A 27012-nucleotide genomic window follows, 5' to 3' on the forward strand; every position below is an offset into this window, starting at 1 on the left:
ATCTTGTTCCAACTTGCTGCCCTATAAATACTAATCCAAACAGCAGTCCCATAAAATCTGCCCTGTTGCTTTGCAACGTTTGGCTTGCTTGAGGGCAATCACATGAGGGATCTTACTGCCAGCTTTGCCAACATCAAAAGAGCCTTGCTTCTTCCACCTTCACCACCACACGCAGCGAGTGTTTTACATCTCAGGGCAAATCTGAGTTTTTTGGTCCTGTGCCAAACTACCGCTAGAGGCAGCAGAGGAAAAAAAAACCAAGACGGCTATGCAGCTCACATTTGAAATCAGCATACAATATAAATGAAACTATATGGAAAAGCATAAAACTAATTTCCTGAGCACTACATATCCTGAGCACCTTGACATGTACATAAATTTATTTAATATAAATGTAGATCATATATATTCATTCTTCCGGCAGTCTCTTTCCAACCCAGCTAAATGTCAGGAATGTTTTTTAAAAATCCGCAAGCTAATTCTTATTATTATTTTTAAAAAGGGCCCCTTTGCACCTTACTGAAAAAATAAATGTAAAAGTTAGATGTACATAATTTGGGCACTGTAGAATAATGCATTGAAAAAGCAGTCCTATTATATCAAATAAGTCAGGAAAAAAGAATCTGATAAATACAGTCAACATTTTGATGATAAAGACATTTTAATATTAAAAGCAAATTGTAAATGTATCTTTATAAACATATGCATAAAATAGATCTATAATAGTAAAGCTCTGTCTCTGTTTAAATGGTTGTTTTTCACAGTAATTTCTTAGGTATGTAATATTTTCCCTCTTAAAATAATAGTGCAATTTGATGAACGTACTTATGTAAATGAATTAGAAATCAGATGACCCTTAATACAAATCCTTGTAAATTTCTTGTAGGAGCGGATGAAGGCTCATATCTGTCTCCGTCTTCTTTATAATTTGCAACAGCTGTACATGTTCTGTTACAATCTGTCTGAGGTCTGTCATTTTCTGCAACAATTTTGCAAACAGCTGTGATGATTCTGGGTGATTCAGCTTTAACTGGAGTTCTAGTGATTGCAGCAAACTATCTTGAATCTCTTCAATAGGTTTCACATTCAGTAATCCAGGGCGATCTAGAAGCAAATAAAACCATTTCTTTTAAAATGTATATAGTTATATATCCATAGGCATAACTGAATTATGAAGATGTAGGCAGCAGTTCTAGCATTGTGGAAACTACTTTTAAGCGCCATCTGAACTGAAATTATCCATGCGATTTTGACTGCTACAAAAGCCTGCTTTTTAGGGTCAGAGATATTTTCTAGCCTCTGTTTGTTTGTTTGTTTGAAATGCCACCGAACTCCCTAAGGACTCTGAGTACTGATTTCCCCTTCACAGACAATTTTATCTGTACCTCTCTTTTCATTATATTTTTCTTGCCATTTATTTATAATTTCTTCATGATTTTTATTTAACATGAAGTTATTGACAACATTCAACCAACTCTCTACCAAAACCACCATGTTTTATGAGATTTCTTGGGTTAGTTCCTTCAATTTTCCCTGCTCTATAGCACTATATACTAATTAAAAGAACAAAAATGCTAAATCCCAAGCACAGCTTAACTGAACTCCTGTCTTCATGATGAATTTTTGGACAAATTGGGAAACTCTATAATTCCATAAGCAAAAGGAATGAAAATACAGCCAAATGTTGCTAATAATTGTGCACAATGTTCCTATTTTGACAACATCTGCAAGTGACCATTGCTGCCTCTCTTGCTAATATATAATCTCTTAACCTCACTTGGCAATGTGAAACCACAATAACCAGAATCCACTGGCTTCATGCTGCAAGGCAAAAAGTTAATAAGTAAAACAATTGCTAAGTCATTCAAGTAAGTGGACATGCTGGGTGTCATCTTGTGGTAGATGAGGGCACCGGATACAGGCTCAGATGTCTCAATAAGGTGTACTGTACTGTACAACTTTCACTAATCTAGTGCCCTCCAGCTGTGCTGTAATAGATTTCCATTTGTCTCATTCAGAATGCTCATGGGGACAATGATAATAATAATAATTATTATTATTTATTAGATTTGTATGCCGCCGCTCTCTGAAGACTCGGGGCGGCTCACAGAATAGATACAAACATAAGCATGTAGCACAAATCTAATAATTTAAAATACAACTAAAAACCCTAATGCAATCCAACGTATGATGAAGTCACACAATGCCAACAAAAGGAGGCTGATCTGTTGTCTAAGATTTACAGCCTGAAGACGAAGGGATAGAGCAAATGACACCCTCACATGACAAGAAAGTTCCTGCATCATCAAAGAATAAAGGGAAGAAGGTTCAAATCAACAAATGATGTCTTTAGGATTAGTGCATATCTTTTGATACCTAACAAATAACCCAATTTCATTTTCCATACCAGATTTCTCACTGTGACCATCCCTGCAGCTTTTGTAAAACAATTCTTAAATATGAAAGGGTAACTTCCTTGATCAATTAAGCCTGCAGCTCAAGCTTCAGAGGCCCAAACTGAGTGCTTATTATTTAAGTAAAGCTGTTAATTACATTGCCAGGTTTAAGTTCTAAGTTTTGTCATGATTTTATTCAAGGTCATAGAAATCGTATGATGTTAAGTGAAGGAAGTTAAAACAATAACAGACATAAACAAGAAATCGGCTCTGTGTCTGTTTAAAGGAGTTCACGTAGGCTGAACTAGTTCTTGTAAGGATTTACAACCTGATTATATAAACCACAAAATGACTTATTTACCCTAGGTGTCCAAAAAAAGAGAGGCAGCATTCCATATAACTGTGATGGTGAACCTATGGCATGCGGAGCCTCTGTGGGCATGTGAGTGTGAGGCATCGCCTAGCTGAGCTCCATTGAACATGCATGCCTCTTGCCAGTGAGCATGCACTGGGGTCACATGAGCATGAGTGGGGGATAGGGATTGCACACACATTCAAGAGGGTGGGAGGATCGTGGGGTCCCAGGAGGCCACAAGGCTGCCTACTAGGCCCAAAACGGGGTGTCGGGAGTGTGGCGCAGCCCCCATGGCCCATTTTTGATCCTGGGAGGCTGCAGGGAGGCAAGTGGTCACACAGGCATGGGGGAGTGGGGGAGCATGCGCATGAGCCTTCTGCCGCACGAATCCCAGCGGCCGGTTAGGTCCCACAGAGTTGGCTTTCTCCGGGTCCCGTCGACTAAACAATGTCGTTTGGTGGGACCCAGGAGAAGAGCCTTCTCTGTGGCGGCCCTGACCCTCTGGAACCAGCTCCCCCCGGAGATTAGAACTGCCCCCACCCTCCTTGCCTTTCGTAAAGTTCTTAAGACCCATCTCTGCCATCAGGCATGGGGGAACTGAGACATCTCCCCTGGGCCTATACAGTTTATACATGGTATGTTTGTGTGTATGTTTGCTTTTAATAATGGAGTTTTTAGTGTTTTTTAAATTATTAGATTTGTTCTTATATTGTCTTTTGTTATTGTTGTGAGCCGCCCCGAGTCCACGGAGAGGGGCGGCATACAAATCTAATGAATAATAATAATAATAATAATGAGCATAGGGGAGCATGGGAGTCATGCACGTATGTGCAATGGGCACATTGCATTATGGATGCCAGTACACACATGTGCTCTCTTGCGCACACACATGTGCTCTCTTGCGCACACACATGTGCTGTCTCTCTTGCATATGTGCATGCATGCACGTTTGGCACACGATGAAGGTTAGCCATCACTACCAAATAAACCAAAACTAATATACTCAACAGTTCCTTCATAACCTGGATTTTTACACTGTATTTCACATTGACTAACTAGACCTAATATATAGAAAATGTTATAACGTCCCAAATATTTACATAACAAGAATGTAGAACCATTATTTTATTTTTTGTCAGCAATCACAAAGGCATAGCTACCATTGCAGAATTCTAAACCCAATCAATAAGTTAGTTACCAAAAAAAGAAAATAATTCTGCTTTAAATAAAATGAAGGAATAACATAGAGAAGGGCTGTGAAACTTGTGGTCCGAAGGCTACGATGTGTCATGCACCACCCACGCCCACACCCAGTTTAGCGAAAGGGGGGAAATCACGTGATATATCACGTGATGCTGCTGGGATGCTGCAAGATTGACACCCCAGACAGAATATAAAAAAGGACACACACAAAAGCTGTGTCAAAAAGAATAGGCATAGTGGGTTTACATTATTTTATGAGTTACACCCTATAATGCCTTTCTGCCAGCAAAAGAGATTCTGCAGTTAGAATGGATTTCCCCTCTTTCCTCCTTCTAGTTCCAGAGCACAATATATTTATTTATTCATTTTTTGCAGGAAAAGGAGGAGAAAAGATAGACAAACACTGCAATATTGCACAAACAGAAGCCTACTCACGTGACACTCAAGGTCATTTATTCAAAACATTTAGATCTGTCTACTATGTATGGAGGATATGTGTATATAAACATTTTAGAAATGTGGCAATTAATATTTTTTAAAAATGTCTGGTTTTGGGGAGATTACATAGATTTTAACAACATTTTGATAATCTGCAAATGCTAAAACATCTGGGTATGACTCATTGTGCATAAACATAAAATTTAAGCAAACATAAAGTCTGCAGCATCTTTTCCTACTGTTTGTGAAATCCTAGAAAATCCCTTTCTTGCTTCACTAACAGTCTTTAATTTTGTTTAACAATATACTACTATTCAACTTATCTAAATGTACCTTCCTTTCATCCCTAGCAAATATAAAAAGAGATTGAATTCTACAGGTTCTTTTTTCTACAATAAATTCCCCCCCCCCAGATATAGCAATAGCACTGAGATTTGTATGCCACTTCATAGTGCTTTAAGCTGTTTACAGAGTCAGCATATATTGCCCCCAACAATCTGGGTCCTCATTTGACCCACCTCGGAAGGATGGAAGGCTGAGTCAACCTTGAGCCTGGTGAGATTCGAACTGCTAAATTGCAGATGGCCAGCAGTAATAGCCTGCAGTACTGTAGTCTAACCACTGCGCCACCACCTAATTTTTGTTTCCTGGCTTTTTCAAGGGATCCAGATGTCCTCTTTGATTTGAAGCTCTTACCTATTTTCTCATAGCTTTTCTTGTTTATCATTGAGAAAAGGAAGAAAACCTACATAATGCTGTCTCCAACAGTCTTCCCTTCTTAAAGTATTCCCAAATCAAGGCCAAGCTTATAATACTGAAGCATTTAAAAAAAAAAGAAAACCTAGTTGGAATTTGAATAGTTGGACACTTCAATGCATATAAAGATAAATTCCAGGTAGATTTAAGGATGAAGTTCTAACATAGGATATGTTTCCTATTATTTGGGGATACATGTCAGCGTCCCCAAATAGTCGTGGGAAACATTAAACAGAAGAGATAAAAATGAACTTTTATCTTCCCTTTAGTTTAAAATTAAACGGTAGTTTCGTTAACTAGAAATAAACATTAGGAGTATTGCTATTGTAATATCAGTTATTTTTAATAATTACATAAAATGTAAAGCTGAAACAATGTTCCCAAAGTAGATGACCATATTTAGAGATAGGCTTTTATCCAGTGTGGAAGTTTTATTCTTCAACATTCTCAAAGAGTACCATACTTTCTGTTAATCATTCACTTACAAAATGTTCATAACAATTATTTTATGTTCTATGTACACTTGCAAAATTCCTCTGTATTCTTATCTCTTAAGAGCAATTGCTACTGAAGCTCATTTAGAACAAGAATAAGCATTTGGCTGGGAACTCTTATCATAATGTCAGTGTGACTCAGTAGTTGCGTGCCTGATTTTAATGAGTAGAGAACAAATCAGATTTTAAATCCAAAGAAACTAGCACTGGCTGCACATATCTTAAAAGGTATATAAAAAGAAATTCTTAATAGGTGGAATATCCCTCAAAACTGTTGATTGGTTTGTCCTTTTAAATGAGAGCTTGTCTTTTTCAATCTGTAAACAACAATTTCTATACTGATAAAATAGTTCAGGACTCTGGGAAAAAAAGTATTTTCAACTAGATCGGATCCAACAGAAATATTTAGCAGATGGGTTTTCTTTCTACAGGACACTGTTAATGTAGTGTGGGAATGTTCCAGTGGAAAGGGGGATGCATTCTCTTCTGATCCCCTCTCCCCTACTGCAAACTATAATTCTACTTTTCCTTCAAATTCCCCAGAGCAGCAGGGAAGAGGGCGATGAAGCTTCAGTGAAACGAAACTAGAAAGGATTATCTCACAGGAAAGACCATTTTGGGCAGAATTCTGGCAGCTATGAACAAAACTACAACTTAAAGCTTGTCTTAAAACCATAAAGTAAAGCTGGGATAGCTAACTTTTTTTGCCTCGGGTGCTAAAAGCACACACGTGGAAACAATAACGTGTGTGTGTGCTCACGGCCATAATGCAATGGCCTCCCCGTGTCCCATGCATGCATGTGCAACCTTCCCCATATTGTTGTCCCACCATGCATGCATGAGTGACCCCCCCCCCGTGCCCCATTTTGGGCCTAGCAGGCCTCCCTGAAGCCTCCAGAAATGGCCTGTTTCCAGATTTCCGGTAGGCCTGTTTTTTGCCCAATAGCATTTTACCCCTGCCCTGAATGTACTTTCCACTGGATTGCTCCTGAAAAAGATATAAAAGACTGGGGAGACAGCAGATTGTCCATTTTGTGGGAGCGTTGCTTTGGGGCATTCTATAGGCGAATACATACTACATGAAAATTTAATTTACAATTGGCCTGTTTATAATTTTGTCTCCAAGCTCATTATTAAATATTTATGCAAAAACCCTGAAGAAAGAAAATAAGAAGAGTACTGATGCTTTTGGTGTTGGTGTTTGGTCCAGTGGGTTAAGGCACCTAGCTAGAAAGCAGGAGAATGTGAATCCTAGTCTTACATTAGGCATGAAAGGCAGCTAGGTGACCAGCTACTCTCTCTCAGCCCAACCCACTTCACAGGTTTGTTATTGTGAGAAAATAAGAGGAACAAAGAGAATTAGGTGCATTCACCATCTTGAGTTATTTATAAAAATAATAAATGTGGGATTATATAAACCCAAAATCTAAAAAAAACCCCTGAGAATACTGCAGACATCCAAGAAAACAAACTAGGTGGATCACTGAACAAATCAACCTAGAGTTCCCAATCAAGACACAAATGACTAGGCTCAAATTACTCTACTTTGGAGAAACGCAAAGGCCTAGCTTTCTGGAGATGGTTTTAATTATTGGGAAAGGGAGCAGGAAAGAGAAGAGGACGATGAGTAGCAAAGTGGATAGATTCAATTACAGAGATGATAGAGGATGCTGCTGGGAGACCTAAGATTTGACAACAACTTGATAGGATATAATCAATCAATCAATCAATCAATCAATCAAAAAAGAATACAAATATTTCAGGGAAAAATCTTCTCATGCAAGAATGCACTAAATGAAGCTTTGCTAGAAATGTCTACTAGCTGGTTCAGTCCAGTTTGCAAAAACCAGTTGGTGAATTTTACTGCAAATTACAGCTGCGCCAAAACCTCACAGGGATCAATAAAAGCTTGGAATATCCCCAACAAGGATTGAACTATGCACATCCAGGGTAAATTGGAGTCGTAGTAGATTCTAATCTAGGGTTTCCAGGCAGACAAAGAATGGGAAAGGATGTAAATTTATACCTTACCTTCAAATGCATTGAAAATATAAGGGTTTAAGCACTAATGAAGAATTTAATTTTCACTTATTAATTTTCACTTTTCAGCAGAACACAGTGTGTACAATATAATCCTTAGCGATTTGAACGTTCTCTCATTTTTTAATTTTAAACACCCACTCATTTTTTTGACACAACAAGTTTGATCAGAAGTATTTTGCTATTATGTTCAGAAATGCAGCTTTGTGTCTTAACTAGGGTAACCTTTAAAACTGTTTTATCTATCTGCCTATCAGCAATATTAAAAGAAGTTGTGGTTAGATAACAGTAATAATTTTCTTTTGTTACAATAAGGATAAAATTTCTTAATTTATAAATTCCTAATCTTTCTGATTGAATAATTGTATTTGGTAATTGCTATTGATTTGCTTTTAATAACAGTCAGAATTATCTTTAATGTTACTTTGAAAATTCTATTCAATTTTTTAAGCCGAGAAATCGTTATATTATTGTTCCCCTCCCTTGGTTGCATTTCTAAATATCTATTAAAATAAAATAAAGGTTAAAAATATTCATATTTGAAACATCCATACTTGAGATGTATACAGATTTTCTTTTTTCCTTATGTTCAGTGTTTTGAGGAAAGCAAGCCGGAAGAGATTTTCTAACCTTTATTATCAAAAAGTACCATCCAACACAAAAATATTTCTTGAGATAGAAGGTGGGATTTATTTATTTATATTTATTTATTGGATTTGTATGCCGTCCCTCTCCGTAGACTCCCAGACAATCTTGCATTCCAAGACACTGTACTTTTCAAAGCATTCAATTTAAATTTTGTTGAATTATATATATATATATGTGTGTGTGTGGGTGTGTAGATTGTTTTGAGTTCGGGTTTACGAAAACAAATATATATATCTGTATATATTTGTTTTCGTAGATTTTCACGGGTATATGTATGTAGATTGTTCTGAGTTCGGGTTTTGCCCCGTGTAATATTTTGAGTGTCTATGCGACGTTTCGGTGAAATCACATTCACCATCATCAGGCTGAAGTTTTAAGCTTCGTGTTGCTGTAAATATGTAATATCAACGGGAAGAAAAAGAGAAATAATGTTAGTGATTCATTCCACTGCAGTCTCAGAATCCCCGTCTTATTGCAGCTGTGACTAATTGTAACTCGTTTTTTAAAACTTTCTTGAAATAATACAGCTTTTTATTCTTCACAATCTAATGGCATGTTGGAAAAAAATATTTAAGAGAGCTCAGGACTTTGCCCATCAATACCATAATATTATGAAACAGAATAAAACTGAATTTGGTGTGCTGGAAGCAGCTCTCAAAAGAAAAATCACCTTTGATTTTTGCCTTTATTCAGAGCCATTTACTCACTTATCCAACATCTTAAGAATTTTTATAGTATATATTCTTGCTAAATGAGCTTTTAGTTTAGCTAACATGCTGCTTAAATGCTGCAGTTCCAAGTGAAAAGTGCCAAATAATAATTAAGCTCCTTTAATCCTGACACTTGTTGAATCATGCAATCCTCAAATGTGGTTGAGAGAAAGAAGCAACCAGAGAGGTGGAATTATGTAAGGGTGCTGGCATCTGGTTCTGTATAAGGAAAACACAGCACCGCATATAGTAACAAGCAGCAGCAACTCAACCCAGTAGGTTCACCCTAGAGATGCAAAGAATCACAAAGAAACACATAGGTCCACTTGACACATTTTTGTTTACACGTGGCTGTCTGAAGACGTCTGCTGTAGACTCTGACAAACAGCTATTAATCAGAACTAACATTGTTGGGTTTCATAGTTTGTCCTATGGGTTTAATAGTTTGTCCTAGTTTTTCAGGCCTTACTTTTGTGACTGAACTACCAGGGCTGTCCAGAGACAGCAGTCTGAAGGGAATCAGGAGATAAGGGTCAAAACCAGTTTGCCGGGACCAAAGAACAAGAACTGAAGGACAAACCAGAACTGAGATACAAGCAGAGATTCAGATTGAAGGGCAATCAAAGTACAGTGATCCCTCGATTTTCGCGATCTCGTTCTTCGCGAAACGCTATATCGCGATTTTTCCCACCCGATGACGTCACTCTCTTCCTTCCTTTCTCATCTTTCTTTCTCTCTCTCTTTCTCTATCTTGCTTCTTCCTCTCTCACACTCTCTTCCTCCCTCTCTCATCTCTTTCTTTCCTTGTCTCTCTTTCTCTATCTCTCCCCCTCTTGCTGGCGGGCGGCGGGCGGGCGGCGGGCGGGTGGGCGGGTGAGCGGGGGCATCAGCGAGGAAGACCCAGGGAAGGTTCCTTCGGCCGCTTGGCAGATCAGCTGCTGGGCGGCCGCAGCAGCAGCGAGCAGACGAAGATCGGGGTTTCCCCGCCGCCCATGCAAAGGGGAAACCCCGATCTTCGTCTGCTCGCTGCTGCTGCGCTGCCGAGCAGATCAGCTGCTGGGCGGCCGAAGGAACCTTCCCTGGGTCTTCCCCGCCGCCCACGCAAACTCCACCATCTGCGCATGCGCGGCCATGAAAAAAAGGGTGCGCATGCGCAGATGGTGTTTTTACTTCCGCAACCCTACATCGCGAAAAATCGATTATCGCGAGGGGTCTTGGAACGGAACCCTCGCGATAATCGAGGGATCACTGTATACAGAAAGAAACCAGGGCTCCAAAAGAACAGATTGGTCAAACAAGGATTAATTAACATGAAGATTCTTGTATCTTTCGTCCCAAGGTGATCCAATAATCAGCACAAGTAGAGTCTTAGTCCATCCTCCTAATATTTATTTATTTATTTATTTGTTCGTTCATTTATTCATTCATTCATTCATTCATTCATTCATTCATTCATTCATTCATTCATGCATTAGATTTGTATGCCGCCCCTCTCCGCAGACTCAGGGCGGCTAACAAGAGTAAAAAGACAATATGAATAAATCTAATATTAAAAGTAATGTAAAAAACCCCAATTTAAGAAATCAATACAGACATACCATGCATAAATTTTATAAGCCTAGGGGGAAGGGAATATCTCAATTCCCCCATGCCTGACGACAGAGGTGGGTTTTAAGGAGCTTACGAAAGGCAAGGAGGGTGGGGGCAACTCTGATATCTGGAGGGACTTGGTTCCAGAGGGTCGGGGCTGCCACAGAGAAGGCTCTTCCTCTGGGTCCCGCCAAACGACATTGTTTAGTCGGCGGGACCCGGAGAAGGCCAACTCTGTGGGACCTAACTGGTCGCTGGGATTCGTGCGGCAGGAGACGGTCCCGGAGATATTCTGGTCCGATGCCATGAAGGGCTTTATAGGTCATAACCAACACTTTGAATTGTGACCGGAAACTGATCGGCAACCAATGCAGACTGTGGAGTGTTGGTGTGACATGGGCATATTTAGGAAGGCCCATGATAGCTCTCGCAGCTGCATTCTGCAGTCACAGGATGTGGAGCAGCTTGCACATACAGTAGATCCAAGATTTGAGACCTGACTCCTGACATATACTTTCTGGAGGATACTTAAAACTATTTTGGATACTTAAACACTTTCATTCATCTTCCAAACCGCAAATAGTAGGATGAGAAAAATTGCCTCAAGAATTTTATCCTAAAAGAATAATATGCAAATTTGGGAGATATCAGCCTATCCATAATACAATAGTATAGTTTTCAAATCAGGACCACCCAATTTATGATTCAACTGAAAAGCAGTTCAGGAAGTATTTATAACTATGCCAGGGATTTAGTCTCTATTTTAATGTTCTGAATGGAAACTGAAGACCAAAGTACAAGGCTGGTGTGCTAAATATGGGGGTTTTGGAAGGGGAAGGCTCAGAAGTCACGCAGCTTGGCTAAAATCTTTGCAAATCAAGAAAAACTAATAGGGACGAGACATATTTCTACAAGGCCTAGGATAAATGGTATTGTTGGCTAAAACAAAGAAAATATCTAAAACTACCTATAAAGAAGACTATCCATTAAAAACATCTTTTAAAATTAACAACTCATGAGATGAATTATATTACTACACTTGATATGACTTACAGAAGACACCGATCGACAAAACCTTTAGACTTAAATAAACTGAGTGAATAAACCCTTAAACTACCGATATCTACTAAAATCAACTACTACCCTATCGCGAATGACCAAAATCGTAGGGAAATTTTCACCAACTACATACAGTATTTGAATTATAGGTCGTTTAATATTGAAGTTCCAGCGTAATTGCTGGTTTTTTCCTTTCCCTTCCCTCCCTTTTCCTTCCCCTTCCCTTACTATCTTTTCCTTTATTCTCTTCTATCTACTTTCTATCTATTTGCTTTCCCCCTATTTTTTCTTAGATATGCTAATTACGATTGTGATAATAAGCACTATATGTACTGTCTTTTGTTCTCTTTTTTATGTATACAGTGATCCCTCGATTTTCGCGGGTTCAAACTTCGCGAAAACTCTATATCACGGTTTTTCAAAAATATTAATTAAAAAATACTTCGCAGGTTTTCCCCCTATACCACGGTTTTCCCCACTCGATGACGTAATATGTCATCGCCAAACCTTCGTCTGCTTTTAATAAATATATTTTTTAATAAACTTTAATAAATAAACATGGTGAGTAATAATCTAAATGGTTGCTAAGGGAATGGTAAATTGTAATTTAGGGGTTTAAAGTGTTAAGGGAAGGCTTGTGATACTGTTCATAGCCAAAAATAGTGTATTTACTTCCGCATCTCTATTTCGCGGAAATTCGACTTTTGCGGGTGGTCTCGGAACGCATCCCCCGCAAAAAGCGAGGGAACACTGTATACCCAATAAACATTTAAAAAAAAAAAAAAAGAAGAAAAACTATGAAACTTTCTCACACTTACCTCCACTGAGAATAATGACGGCTATAAATATTGCCAAGTCACTGTCGTCTAATTCCAGTGCATTGAATTTGACAGCAAACTCAAATTTTGGCTCCATAAAGTCACTGAAAGGTTTCCGCAGACTCTTTAGGAACTCCCGAGTCATGAATCCTTGTCCATTGGATATGAGAACACCATCTTTATTCATCATGGAGGCTAGGAGTGTATAGATGATCTCATGCACTCCATATTTCAGGAGAGTTACTTGGTCATTGAGGTCTAGACTCACAAAACCTGGAATGCTTTTGGCAAATTCAGTGATTTCCTGAACAGCTTCTACCGAGCGAAACTGGCAGCGTTGAAAAATACGTATGGCCACTTCTTTGTTTTGCTCTTGCATGGGGGACAAATGTTTACACTTGATCTGGTCTTCTCCCATCATTAAGGAATTCATGTCATAAATGACAAATGGCTAAAAAGAGAGAGATACAGTGGATGATCAGGATTTTTGCAACACAAAACACAGTGATTATCTGAAAAACAGGTTGGAGAAGATAGACTTCAGTATATGAATGTGAAGAACTCAGCTACAATAGGTCTCTCGGTTTTCAAGGACATATTTTGAAGAACAACCATTTTGTTTTGGTAAATAAAGCTATGTTTTCCCCTCAAGGCAAACCGCTAAGAAGCAGCGACCATTTAATAGCATATCTGCTTTGTCATTTTGAAAACTTGTTATATCAAATACCATATCTGCTTTGTCATTTTGGAAACTTGTTATATTAAATATCATATCTGCTTCATCATTTTGAAAACGTGTTATATCAAAATAATATTGCCATTACAATTAGGCTCTTATATTGTATCACTAATGCCAAACTATTTACAGCTTTCTGAATTTCCTTGCCATAGAGATGTAAGGCAATAAAACCCATGTAAAATGTACAGCATGGGGCTTACTTGTACCTTAGTTCTAAAACTCATCAAGCAACATGGAAGAAAAGACATTAGTTCTACAGAAGTAGAAGACAGTAGCATTTAGCATATTTTATTGAATGTATCCCTATATCAATAATACTTATGATTTAGTCATTGAGTCTTTAAAACAAAAACAGGTAAACATTTTGATTGAACTGCCAGGAGATAGATAGCTAGATAGCCAGATAGAGCGAGTAAGCGAGTGAAAAGCAGATAGATGGACAGACAGACTGACACACACACACAGAGACAGAGACAGATCTAGAAGGCTGTTTCACAACGTCATTGTGATCACTTCATAAAGAGTATGCTTACTCAGAATGTATTTTAAAGTCATCACAATGAACCAAGCAGCTAATTGGATGAGATGTACAAGGTGCCGGGGCATTATTTGCTTCAACTGGACTTTGAAGAACTGTTGTTGAAAATCTAATGTCGGACAGGGAAAATGATACATAGGATGAAACATAGAAACATAGAAGACTGACGGCAGAAAAAGACCTCATGGTCCATCTAGTCTGCCCTTATACTATTTTTTGTATTTTATCTTAGGATGGATATATGTTTATCCCAGGCATGTTTACATTCAGTTACTGTGGATTTACCAACCACGTCTGCTGGACGTTTGTTCCAAGGATCTACTACTCTTTCAGTAAAATAATATTTTCTCATGTTGCTTTTGATCTTTCCCCCAACTAACTTCAGATTGTGTCCCCTTGTTCTTGTGTTCACTTTCCTATTAAAAACACTTCCCTCCTGAACCTTATATTTAACCCTTTGACATATTTAAATGTTTCGATCATGTCCCTCCTTTTCCTTCGGTCCTCCAGACTATACAGATTGAGTTCATTAAATCTTTCTTGATATGTTTTATGCTTAAGACCTTCCACCATTCTTGTAGCCCGTCTTTGGACCCGTTCAATTTTGTCAATATCTTTTTGTAGGTGAGGTCTCCAGAACTGAACACAGTATTCCAAATGTGGTCTCACCAGCGCTCTATATAGCGGGATCATAATCTCCCTCTTCCTGCTTGTTATACCTCTAGCTATGCAGCCAAGCATCCTACAGAGGAGGATCTGATTTCTGCTTCTCTTCCTTGCTCATAGAAAACCCTTAAAATGGAAATCTTGGAGAACTTCCCAAAAGAGTGTGGATCGGTTGCTACAGGGGGATACAAGGGTTAAAAGGATTGTCAAAATTCAAATCTGTTGCCTCTACAAGGATTAGAATGAAGGCACCACATGATACTACAACATGCACTATCCAAATGTTTTTCGCCTTTCTTATCCAGACTTAAGTCTGAGGTATTATCTGGACAGGGCCTTTCTGTTTGAATTGTAAAGTCCCAGAGTACTTTAGTTTTTTCATTTTCTATTATTTTGTTGTTCCACCCATTCTTGCTGGCAGTGCATTGGAATATCTGCAAGATATTCCAATTCACCATTGTTGCTATTTTGCCCTGCTGTTGTTTAGAGTCAGCCTGTTCTTTAGCGGTTAACTAAGTTTATCTTAAACTTCTTTTCAAAGGGCTGCATTTACTATCTGTTGCTGTCCTCTCAATTTTGGCCTTGTATGCACTTGTTTTAAGGCTTCATCTTATGCAACCAGAATTTGCCCCCCTGTCTTCAATTTTACTGCTCTTTGGCATTATCAAGTCTTCTTATCTGCTTTTAATGTATCGGTCATATAATACTTTGCCTTGTCATGTGTCTTTTCTATCTTTCATTTGGTCTATCTTGAAGGTCAGTTTGGTCTACACAGTACTCAGTGAGCCTTCATGGAGTTCTAGCTTCCATGTACCTTCTTCACTGCCCTTTAGATATTCTTCCAATGGCCTTTTTTCTTCTTCAACTGTCTGGTGTTCTTGCAACATTCTACAGCCACCTATTTTCCTCGGTAAGTACAGTCTGTCAACATTACTGCACAGATAAAGGGCATGATTCAATGTCATTATGTTTTTGGTCTTCCTGTCCTGGGCTTTTAGTTCATTTTCAGTCCAATCCACTATTCTATATGTACTGTATATCTAATGATTGGAATTGCCCAGATATTAATTGCCTTAATGGGGCCAACTCTAAGATCTTTTACATTCTTCTGATTATCTACTATTATTAACCTTCTTCTTGAGTTCAGCGTGCTTGAGCCTGGACTATGCCCAGGTATTTATAATGATCTTCTTCATCTAGACTCTTGATGTTATTTCTGTGGGGCAGTGATGGCGAAACTTTTTCCCCTCGGGTGCTGAAAGAGCATGCAAGTGCACTGTCGTGCATGCACAAGTGCCCACAGCTATAATTCAATGCCTGGGGAGGGCCCCCACCCTCCTTGTCTTTCGCAAGTTACTTAAGACCCACCTATATCGCCAGGCATGGGGGAACTAAGACATCTCCCCCAGGCTTATTATATTTCATATTTGATGTGTATGTGCTGTATGGTTTTTAATTGTTGAGGTTTTTATATATTTTATTATTAGATTTGTTCAATTGTTATACTGTTTTTATTACTGTTGTGAGCCGCCCCGAGTCTTCGGAGAGGGGCGGCATACAAATCTAATAAATTATTATTATTATTATTATTATTATTATTATTATTATTATTAACTGCAGAAAAAAAAATACTGTCAACCTGCCTTCCATTGAGGATCTATATACTATACGAATCAAAAAGAGGGCTGTGAAAACATTTACTTCACATCCGGGACATAAATTGCTTCAATTCCTACCCTCAAAACGATTATAGAGTACTGCACACCAAGACAACTAGACACAAGAACGGTTTTTCCTGAATGCCATCACTCTGCTCAGCGTGCTTGAGCCTGGTGAGGGCTCACTGCCCCACAGAAATAACATCAAGAGTCTAGATGAAGAAGATCATTATAAATACCTGGGCATAGTCCAGGCTCAAGCACGCTGAGCAGAAACAAATAATTCCCTCACCATTGTCAAACTATTCACTAAAGCTGTATTATTATTACTATTAGTCTTCTCATTGTTCCTATCACCCATCTCCTCGCATTTATTATTATTATTATTATTATTATTATTATTATTATTATTTATTAGATTTGTATGCCGCCCTCTTATGACTATATGACTGTAACTTGTTACTTGTATCCTTACGATTTATATTAATATTGTTTCCTAATTGCTTATTTGTAACCTATAACAATCATTAAATGTTTTACCTCATGATTACTGACAAATGTATCTTTTCTTTTATGTAAACAGAAAGCATATGCACCAAAGACAAATTCCTTGTGTGGCCAATCACACTTGGCCAATAAAGAATTCTATTCTATTCTAGTTTATCACCATTGTTTTTCATTGTGCCAAAACTTCAGAAGTTTCTACTGACTCATGTTATTTCAGGACATTTGATTATCCAAACATGTGGCAGGGAATCAAATGTGTCAATCAAACATCAATCCACGCTAGATTCAGATTGGTCTTCCTTCCCTTGTAGTTTTCCAAAATCATCTGGTCAGTTAGAAGTCGATCTTTTGTTCCTCCACTGTTTGGGAGGTTTCCTTTCTGCTCATGTGGAAAGAGCTTGCTTTCAATTCGATGCTGTTGAACTGCATCAGCTACCATACTAGTTAGCAATCTGAAAGTTGTTGGTAAGCAGGTAATTGGCCTATATTGGCCAGGTGCTGCCCCTTTTGCTGGATCCTTTATTATCAGGTGGGTTTTGCCAGATATTAGCCGCTTTTCAATTTCACCTCCTTGCAGTATGTTGCTAAACTGCTTGGCAACAAGTGGGTGTAGACCAGCCAGATGTTACAACCAAAAGCATGCAGTTCATTTTCATCTGGGGCTGACCAATTCTTGATGTTTCTTGCTGTTTTCCCTACCATTTCTGCTGTTATTATTAATTCTTTCATTTCAACTGCTTTTTTTTTTGTTATCTACCTCCTTTAACCAAGTTGAATTTCTTTGGGTTATCCCATATCTCTCCCCAGATTTACACTCTTTCTTCCTCATCAAGTACTATCTGATTCACTCCAATCTCCCTTAATGGATTGGTAGAAATATTTATTATTGGACTGAAATGGGAAATTCTGCCTGTAATTTGCAATTCAAGCTTTGTGATCTTCTTCGATGTTATTTGTTTCTTTATTATTTCTAGTGCTTCCTTGATCTTCTTCGTTTGTACGTGATATTTCTTAGAAAATTGCAGAAAACACTAATTAGTGGAAGCTAAAGAACCTGAAATGGGATTCCTTGTCACTTAACAGAGTATTTTACAAAGGCCACGGAGCACTTTATGTCTCAGAAAAACTGTCTACATAATTATTTTAAACTGTACAACCTATTTAAGCATTACCAGTCATTTACACATGATGAAGTCCAACCCACAATTCTGAGAAGGAACACAGTTGAGAATTGTATCCACAATAAACATGTTAATGTTTGGGAACCCAAAGTCCATCACAGAATGCATAATAAAATTGTTTTACACATTATTTACTGAATGAGCACATTTATTCTCATTCTTTTTAAAGGCGAGGCCAAGAAAATATTGGCCTTTTATATGGGGTTTTTGTTTCTAGTTTTTATTCCAGTAACACTAGCCTGATAGTTGGAATTTAATCATGGATAGGTGAACACTGTCACAAGAACACACACAAAAGTAATGGAACTCATTACCAGACTCTGATTCACTCCAATCTCCATTGATGGATTGGTAGAAATATTTATTATTGGACTGAAATAGGAAATTCTGCCTGTAATTTGCATCCCCTAACCCCCAAATCTTTACCCTTAGACTATCCACAGTTGACCTCTCCTGATTCCTAAGAGGTCAGTAAGGGATGTGCATAAATGCACCAGCGTGCCTTCCGTCCCCTGTCCTAATACTTCTCTTATATGTCTACTAGCTACATGTATATGTTTATGGACTCTAGTATTACTTCCATATTATTCCTATATATTTTCTTCTAATCTTCCATTGATATATTTTACTATGATTATATCCTCTGAAACCTACATTATGTATTGGACAAAACAAAACAAAACAAATAAATAAACAAACAAATAAATAAATAAATGTGAGTAGCAGTTTCAAAGCGTTTCAGTCCCATTTTTTCCTTATTCAGGGAGTAAATAAAAAGTACAAACAACAAGTTAGTTATACAATTATAAGTGGAAGAAGTGGCAATAGGAATGATGAGAAAAAACTAGTAATAATAGTAGTGTAGACTTAGTAAATATTTTGACAGTGTTGAGGGAATTATTTGTTTAGCAGAGTGATGGCATTTGGGGAAAAACTGTTCTTGTGTCTAGTTGACTTGGTGTGCAGTGCTTTATAGTGACATTTTGAAGATAGGAGTAAATAAATGCATTTATTTCAACGATTTCTTTCAATGGGAGAGCAGCACCAACTCCATAAATTTTATGTGTCTGGGGAAGCCAGACACATAAAATATCAAATTAACTCTTGTTCCAGAGGAAATGCTCCAAAGACAATTTGGCAGTACTTCCTTGGGAGTTGCAGAGCAGGCAGTGACTTACTGGCAAAAACTCCTGCCTTGTTTTGTTTTCTAAAACTTCCCTCTTCCTCTAAATGTTAAGGCCTCCTTGTCCTTCCTGCCTACCTTCCATCGTCAACTAGCTGAAGAAGGAGAGGGCACCAGTGAGATACTGTGAAAATGTAGCCTATGATCAGTGAAGGGCTACCAAACTTTTTACTACCACACTGTGGCCGTGGCTTATGCAGGACGCCCTGCATTTCCTTTCAACATTTTCAGTGCAAATTGGGTGCTCTGGGATGGAGCTCCATTTTTGCTACCCCACTGAGCAGTAGCCCACCCCTGCCTGTGATTTGCAGGAAGATGCAGAGCTGGTGGCCTTTTGAGATGCTGAGGCTGAAGGATCACATGAATGAACTAGTATCTGCATCATAAATCCGAAAATACACCATTAGAGACAAGAGGACATATGCAAGGTCATCACCTAGCATCAAGGAAATACAAGAGTTCTTTCTAACCAAGGAAAGTTTATTCAAATGACAACAAAAATAAATTTGCTCAGATCTAATGAAAGCCGGCAATAAAGGTTGCAAACAAGGATTTTCACAAGCATAGAACTAATAAAGTTACAATGAATTGTTAAACAGGTAGAGTACTGTATAAGGAAGTAAAGTAAATACTTGAAGGAAGAACAGATCACTGGACATTTGCTGACAACTGAAAATAAAAAGATCAGTTGGACTAGATGGGTTAGTTTTAAAACAAGGGGGGGATTTGCTGTCCTTCTAACACAGAGTTTCACAATCTTGACAATCTTAAGATGTATAGATTTCAATGATCACAATTTAACAACAATAATGCTGGCTTGGGAGTTCTGGGAATTGAATCCACATATTTATTGTCACAGTTGAGAAACCTTAGCGAAAGGATGTAGCTGTCTTTGAATTAACCTTTCTACCAGGGAAATAAAAATGTCCAGTCTTATGCCAACAAATGGATCAAACTGTAATCCAACACCAGTGCTTTAAAACATCAATTAAATATCAACAGAAGGGAAAGGGGGTACATGATCGAAACATTTAAATATGTTAAAGGGTTTAAATAAGGTTCAGGAGGGAAGTGTTTTTAATAGGAAAGTATGCACAAGAACAAGGGGGCACAATCTGAGGTTAGTTGGGGGAAAGATCAGAAGCAACGTGAGAAAATATTATTTTACTGAAAGAGTAGTAGATGCTTGGAACAAACTTCCAGCAGACATGGTTGGTAAATCCACAGTAATTGAATTTAAACATGCCTGGGATAAACATATATCCACCCTAAGATAAAATACAGGAAATAGCATAAGGACAGACTAGATGGACCATGAGGTCTTCTTCTGCCATCAATCTTCTATGTTTCTATGTAACATAGCTCCATTGGATAATGTAGGTGATTACCAGTGGAAAAAGGAGTGACTCTATAGGAAGGCAAGTTGGGTTGACCTTCGCATACTTGTAAGGGATTCAAATATTTTATTAGATTTTTTTTCCAAATAATGTTTACTTATCCCATCTAAACCATTTCCTGTGTTTCACCTTTGGTTTGAAATACATGAAGTACCAAACACATTTACACACACACACGTCCATTAGAACGGTAGACCTTTTGCCCAAAGAAGAAAACAGTAACTGAATGGAACTTACTGATTGGTCTGTTGTCTTTCCTGTCAAGATTGCCCTCGCTTTGGCTTTGGTCAGGGGGAAAGACTTTATGTAGGAATCATAGAGCAGCTTGGCCAGGGCTCGCAGATCAGCAGACTCAGGGTTCAGCTGGTCGATGTCACTTGAAATCTCTGCCAAGAGTTTCTCCTTCTCAGCTTGTGGCATTCGCCCAAACCTAATAGCTAAAAGGAAAACGGCAACGGTAATAAACTGCACCTAACTGATCTCCATTCTGCTGTAGCTGCATTTTCCCTCCATCACCTTTTACAACTTTACAGGATGGATTTCTTTTATGAAAAAAAAAAGGGCTCATAAAATGTACCAAAGATGAAGAAGGAACAAGGACATCCTAGTTTATTGGCACTATACTCTGACTCTGACAGTGTCTTTGGTTGGCTTATTTAGGACATTTGGCTAATTCAAGGGATGTTGGTTGTGTTTTGATGGAAAGTAGGCCACTGATGTGCAGCTCATAGTAGCACGGCCAATGTAAAGCAAATATAACAAATGAATGAATGAATGCACTGTTACATAAGAAGCATCATTTTCTGACATTCCAAAATAGCGCTGTGCTGTAAGACAGAACCAACTTCCATTATAGTTTTCAATACATCCAGCTACAAAGCAGAGTTAAAATATTCTATCTTATTTCAAATTTCTTCACCCATTGTCCATTGCCATTATTAGATTTTTTTTAAAAGAAAAAGAATATCCGTAGAGAGCAGAAGTATACAGAATGAATTTAATTAATTAAGGATGTAGCTACACAGCCATATTTACCTACAATAAAATCAAGCAAAGCACACAGTACTTTTAACAAACTGAAAATTTGTAGATGAATGCTATAAACCATACATTCTGGAGATCAACAAAAGCTGTACCTCCAAAACATGTGATTTTCTTCCACATTTGTAGGCAGGAAGTATGTACACTGGAAAAGAAGTTGCCTAAAATAATGGATGGAACTGGTGCAACAATTCAAACTCTAGATTTGTTAATTTCAACATATAAAGTAAGGTTGTGTAGTTTAAGGAGTTTGGTGGTTCAACGCAACGTTAGGTGTGGAACTCACTCGGTCTTAGATTAATATTACAGATGGATTCTTGCTAAATGAGACAAAAATTATCCATCCAAAATAGAATATCCACTGCGCCTGAACTAAATATATATCTGGAAGAAACGTACTGGATGTAAAAATCATCAATGATTTAAAACCCTGTTTATCAGAATGACTTTACTGGCCAATATAACCTTTGGCGAATAAAAAGCTGCATTCCCTAATGGGTAGATCATCTTGCTCAAACATCCTGTCAACCCTTTCTATTCACTGGCTAAGTAGGCCTATGGTTATCATTGCCTCTGCCAAAATTCCAACAATCCGAGGAGAACACAAGAATCGAACAACAGAGGAAAGTCCTGAAATCGTTGCATTATGGGTTACTTGCTTCTGCACCATTGCTCACCCCATGCTGCAGTCTGTTTCAGCCTGCCACTTTGCCCTACAGGTACAACAACAGGTACAAATGCTGCTGTGTGAATAATGTGTGCGTATCTGCCTACCTGCATAGATGACAGCAGATTGGGCCTGATGTCATTGAAAATAGCAACAGCAATAGCCCTTAGACTTATATACCGCTTCGTAGTATTCTACAGTCCTCTCTAAGTGGTTAACATAATCTATATTTTCTTTTTAAAAGAATGAAAAAAAAAATCTTTACTTTTCCCAGTAAGCAGTGTTCTCAGTTTTATGCAATTTCAGAATGGCCTTGAATTGTTTTACTGGGAGGCAGTCTGATTTTTAAGCACTGATACCTATCTTTTGCTAAATAAATCTGTTTGTGAGAATTATTTCTCACATTGATAAAAGCGCTGAGAAATATTAACACAGGAAATGCCTCCTGTCTCATCTTCACAAGAAAGAGACTTATTTCTTTTCTACAACAAAACGGGAAGAAACAGACAAGACTCTTGCTGCTGAATTGCTAATGTATACTACAGGCATCTCGTCTACAGTAGGGCACTTGCTTGAATTCTTGTGTTATAACTTTTTAATCAATTTTAATAAAAATACTATTAATTATTGCTCTTGGATTCTTGTTCCTTGAATTAAACTCTTTCCAATCAAGAGTACAAAGAGGAAAGTTTGATAGTGTTTGCTGTTAGTTTTTTCCAATTTGACTTCAACTGCCTTTAGCCATCTCGTTTGGAAATTAATTAGAAATCAATCCAGTATTTCTGGGGAAAACAAGGCTATGCAAAGCTACGCTAACCTAATTCATAGATCATTCATGGTATGGAACAGTGGTGGGTTCCACTTACCTCCCCTACCAGTTCACATTGTGTTGGAAGTATGTCAGATAAATGTCCCTCTGTGTATGTGCATAGGGTTCTTTGGCAGCCACTTTTAAGGAGCGGCGACTTGACAACCAGTTTGGAGGCGTGGCCAGCTGGCCATCACTGCCGGTTCAGCGAGCGGGCAAATTTGTGCCACCGGTTCGAACAAACCAGTGTGAACCGGTAGCAACCTACCACTGGTGTGGAATCTGGTACTTCAAAAAGTTCAAGTCACTAGAAATAGTTGTGTACGAGAACCCCGTGTCTTTCTATTCTGTCTTGAGAAATCCCATACATTTCATAATTCTTCTATAATAGATAATATATACTGTTCGGAATGAACTTCACTAGCAAAGTGTGTGCGTCCATATGAGGTTCTATAAAAATATTTTCACTGCAATATTTTTGCCTTTAAAATAACATCAGATTTGAGAAAATACTTCTCATAACAATTTATTTGTCGGTAATAAAAAACAAGTTAAGAGTTTCTTCTGGCGTCAGGAAACTAAATTTTATACTGAGAAAATAAAAACCACAGAGAAGATATTTTCCCAGTAATGTTTGCAATTCTTTAGTTTTTTTTAATTACATAAGACTCTGTTATGACATTCTATTCCTGTTTTCATTTGGCTTTGCCAGGAGAGAACACAATCTTCACTAGAATTCATTCTCTCAAGAATTATAACATTAAATATTTTCTCATAAATTTATATCATGAACTTAAATGGTCTTCAAATTGTCCCATATCATACATTCATCTCCTAAATCTATCAAGCTCATTCTTACAAGCTGTGTTAGGGCCAAACCATATGTTGTACTCAAATATATTCTTTTATAAGTCAATGGGGATTCCTTTAAGGAAATAGAAGAATTTATTTATTTATTATTTATTACTTAGATTTGTATGCCGCCCCTCTCCGAAGACTCGGGGCGGCTCACAACATGTAAAAAAAAAACAAATCATAAGCAATCAGACAAATTTAAAATATTTAAATATTTAAAAAACCCCATATGCTAACAGTCACACACACAGACATACCATGCATAAATTAAACGTGCCCGGGGGAGATGTTTCAGTTCCCCCATGCCTGCCGACAAAGGTGGGTTTTAAGGAGTTTACGGAAGGCAGGAAGGGTAGGGGCAGTTCTAATCTCCGGGGGGAGTTGGTTCCAGAGGGCCGGGGCCGCCACAGAGAAGGCTCTTCCCCTGGGGCCCGCCAACCGACATTGTTTAGTTGACGGGACCCGGAGAAGGCCCACTCTGTGGGACCTAATCGGTCGCTGGGATTCGTGCGGCAGGAGGCGGTCTCGGAGATATTCTGGTCCGATGCCATGAAGGGCTTTAAAGGTCATAACCAACACTTTGAATTGTGACCGGAAATTGATCGGCAACCAATGCAGACTGCGGAGTGATGGTGAAACATGGGCATACCTAGGTAGGCCCATGACTGCTCTCGCAGCTGCATTTTGCACGATCTGAAGTTTCCGAACACTTTTCAAAGGTAGCCCCATGTAGAGAGCATTACAGTAGTCGAATCTCGAGGTGATGAGGGCATGAGTGACTGTGAGCAATGAGTCCCGGTCCAGATAGGGCCGCAACTGGTGCACCAGGCGAACCTGGGCAAACGCCCCCCTCGCCACAGCTGAAAGATGTTGTTCTAATGTGAGCTGTGGATCGAGGAGGACGCCCAAGTTGCGGACCCTCTCTGAGGGGGTCAATAATTCCCCCCCCAGGGTGATGGACGGACAGATGGGATTGTCCTTGGGAGGCAGAACCCACAGCCACTCCGTCTTATCCGGGTTGAGCTTGAGTCTGTTGACACCCATCCAGGCCCCAACAGCCTCCAGGCACCGGCACATCACTTCCACCGCTTCGTTGACTGGGCATGGGGTGGAGATGTAAAGCTGGGTATCATCCGCATATTGATGATACCTCACCCCATGTCCTTGGATGATCTCGCCCAGCGGTTTCATGTAGATGTTGAATAGCAGGGGGGAGAGGACCGACCCCTGAGGCACCCCACAAGGGAGAAACCTAGGAGTCGACCTCTGACCCCCCACTAACACCGACTGCGACCGGCCAGAGAGGTAGGAGGAGAACCACTGAAGGACAGTGCCTCCCACTCCCAACCCCTCCAGCCGGTGCAGAAGGATACCATGGTCGATGGTATCGAAAGCCGCTGAGAGGTCAAGGAGCACCAGGACAGAGGATAAACCCCTGTCCCGGGCCCGCCAGAGATCATCCATCAACGCGACCAAAGCGGTTTCCGTGCTGTAACCGGCCCTGAAACCCGACTGCTGGGGACCTAGATAATCGGCTTCTTCCAAGGACCGCTGGAGCTGGAGTGCCACCACCTTCTCGACAACCTTCCCCATAAAGGGAAGGTTGGAGACTGGACGATAGTTGTTAAGTACGGCTGGGTCCAGAGAGGGCTTCTTGAGGAGGGGGCGCACAAGCGCTTCTTTATAGAGTGATGGAAAAACTCCCCTCCCCAAGGAAGCGTTGGTAATCTCCTGGGCCCAGCTCCGTGTCACCTCCCTGCTGGCCGAAACCAACCAGGAGGGACACGGATCCAGTAAACAGGTGGCGGAACTCACAGCTCCGATGGCCTTGTCCACTTCATCAGGTGTCACCAGATCAAACTCTTCCCAGACAGGTGGACAAGTACGTGCCCCAGTCACCTCGACTGACTCGTTGTCAGTCGACTCTGTTACACAATTGGAGTCGAGATCGGCCCGGATCCGAGCGACTTTATCAGCGAAAAACGTGTTAAAATCCTCGGCACTACTCTGTAAGGGCTCCCCAACTCCCCCCTGGTTGAGAAGGGAGCGGGTCACCCTAAACAGAGCGGCCGGGCGGGATTCCGCTGATGCAATCAAGGCGGCATGGTACGCGCATCTTGCCGCCTTGAGCGCCACTTTGTAAGTCTTAATAAAAGCTCTTACAAGTGTTCGATCGGATTCAGACCTACTCTTCCTCCATCGCTTCTCTAGACGTCTCTTTTGGCGTTTCAACTCCCGGAGCTCCTCGTTGAACCATGGGGCTCTACGGGGTCTAGCGCCATGGAGAGGTCGCAAAGGCGCAATCCGGTCAAGAGCCCCCGCTGCAGCCCTGTTCCAGGCCTCCGCGAGAGACTCCGCCGAACTGTGGACGAGTGCCTCTGGAATAACCCCAAGCGCCGTCTGAAAGCCTTCTGGGTCCATCAGGCGCCTGGGGCGGAACATCTTCATTGGTTCCGCCTCCCTGCGGGGGAGGATTGGAGCCAGGAAGTCAAGCCGTAGTAGAAAATGGTCTGACCATGACAAAGGCAACACTTCTAAGCCCCTTAGTCTCAGACCATTACTCAATTGCTCGGAAAGGAATACCATGTCAGGTGCGTGCCCTCCCTCGTGAGTCGGACCCTGAACTACTTGAGTCAGGTCCACGGCTGTCATGGTGGCCATGAACTCCTGTGCCAACCCAGAGGTTTCGCCGAGTGACGGCAGATTGAAGTCCCCCAAGACAATAAGTCTGGGGAACTCTACCGCCAACCCGGCTACCTCCTCGAGTAGCACAGGCAGGGCTTTTGACACGCAGCTGGGAGGCAGGTACGTGAGAAATAAGCCCACCTGAACTCCTAAGTCCAACTTCATCAAGAGAGACTCGCAACCCGCTATTTCCGGAGCAATGAGTCCACGCAGGCAAAGGCTCTCCCTGGCTACAATAGCCACTCCTCCCCCCCTCCCCTGGGGTCGCGGTTGATGCCATATCTGAAACCCGGCTGGGCAAATTTCAGAGAGAGGAATAAATGGGCAGCCCAGAAGAACTAGCAAGATTATAACTGAGGAAGACTGACCAGTGAAACATGAGCAAAAGCATGAGAAAGGAGGAAGTAGAAATAGTTTTTTAAATGATTTCTTTGCTCATTAAAATTACAAGTATAAAAGTTGACTTTGGGGAACATAAAATGTAATCTGGGGGAAAAAAGGAAATGTACCTCTTCAATCTTTTGTGGAAATTTACAACAATGCTAATTTTTGTTTTTATTCTGTTCTGAAACTAAAATCC

The 27012-nt window shown here is 39.7% G+C and overlaps 1 protein-coding gene across 3 annotated transcripts in view; it reads right to left on the bottom strand.

Annotated features, from left to right (window-relative positions):
* Nucleotides 1–642: 642 nt before the first annotated feature.
* The window catches only part of PPARG (peroxisome proliferator activated receptor gamma), a 78206-nt gene continuing 51836 nt past the window's right edge, over nucleotides 643–27012 (bottom strand). For all 3 annotated transcript variants that reach the window (XM_070738580.1, XM_070738579.1, XM_070738578.1), the window contains exons 5-7: nucleotides 20614–20813; nucleotides 12508–12958; nucleotides 643–1104 (exon numbers count right to left, since the gene is read on the bottom strand). In XM_070738580.1, coding sequence (XP_070594681.1) covers nucleotides 857–1104; nucleotides 12508–12958; nucleotides 20614–20813 — 899 coding nt within the window. In that variant the 3' untranslated portion in view covers nucleotides 643–856. The remainder of the gene's footprint in view (nucleotides 1105–12507; nucleotides 12959–20613; nucleotides 20814–27012) is intronic.

The sequence above is a fragment of the Erythrolamprus reginae genome, chromosome 2, assembly GCF_031021105.1.
Source record: "Erythrolamprus reginae isolate rEryReg1 chromosome 2, rEryReg1.hap1, whole genome shotgun sequence".
Classification (NCBI taxonomy): Eukaryota; Metazoa; Chordata; class Lepidosauria; order Squamata; family Dipsadidae; genus Erythrolamprus; species Erythrolamprus reginae.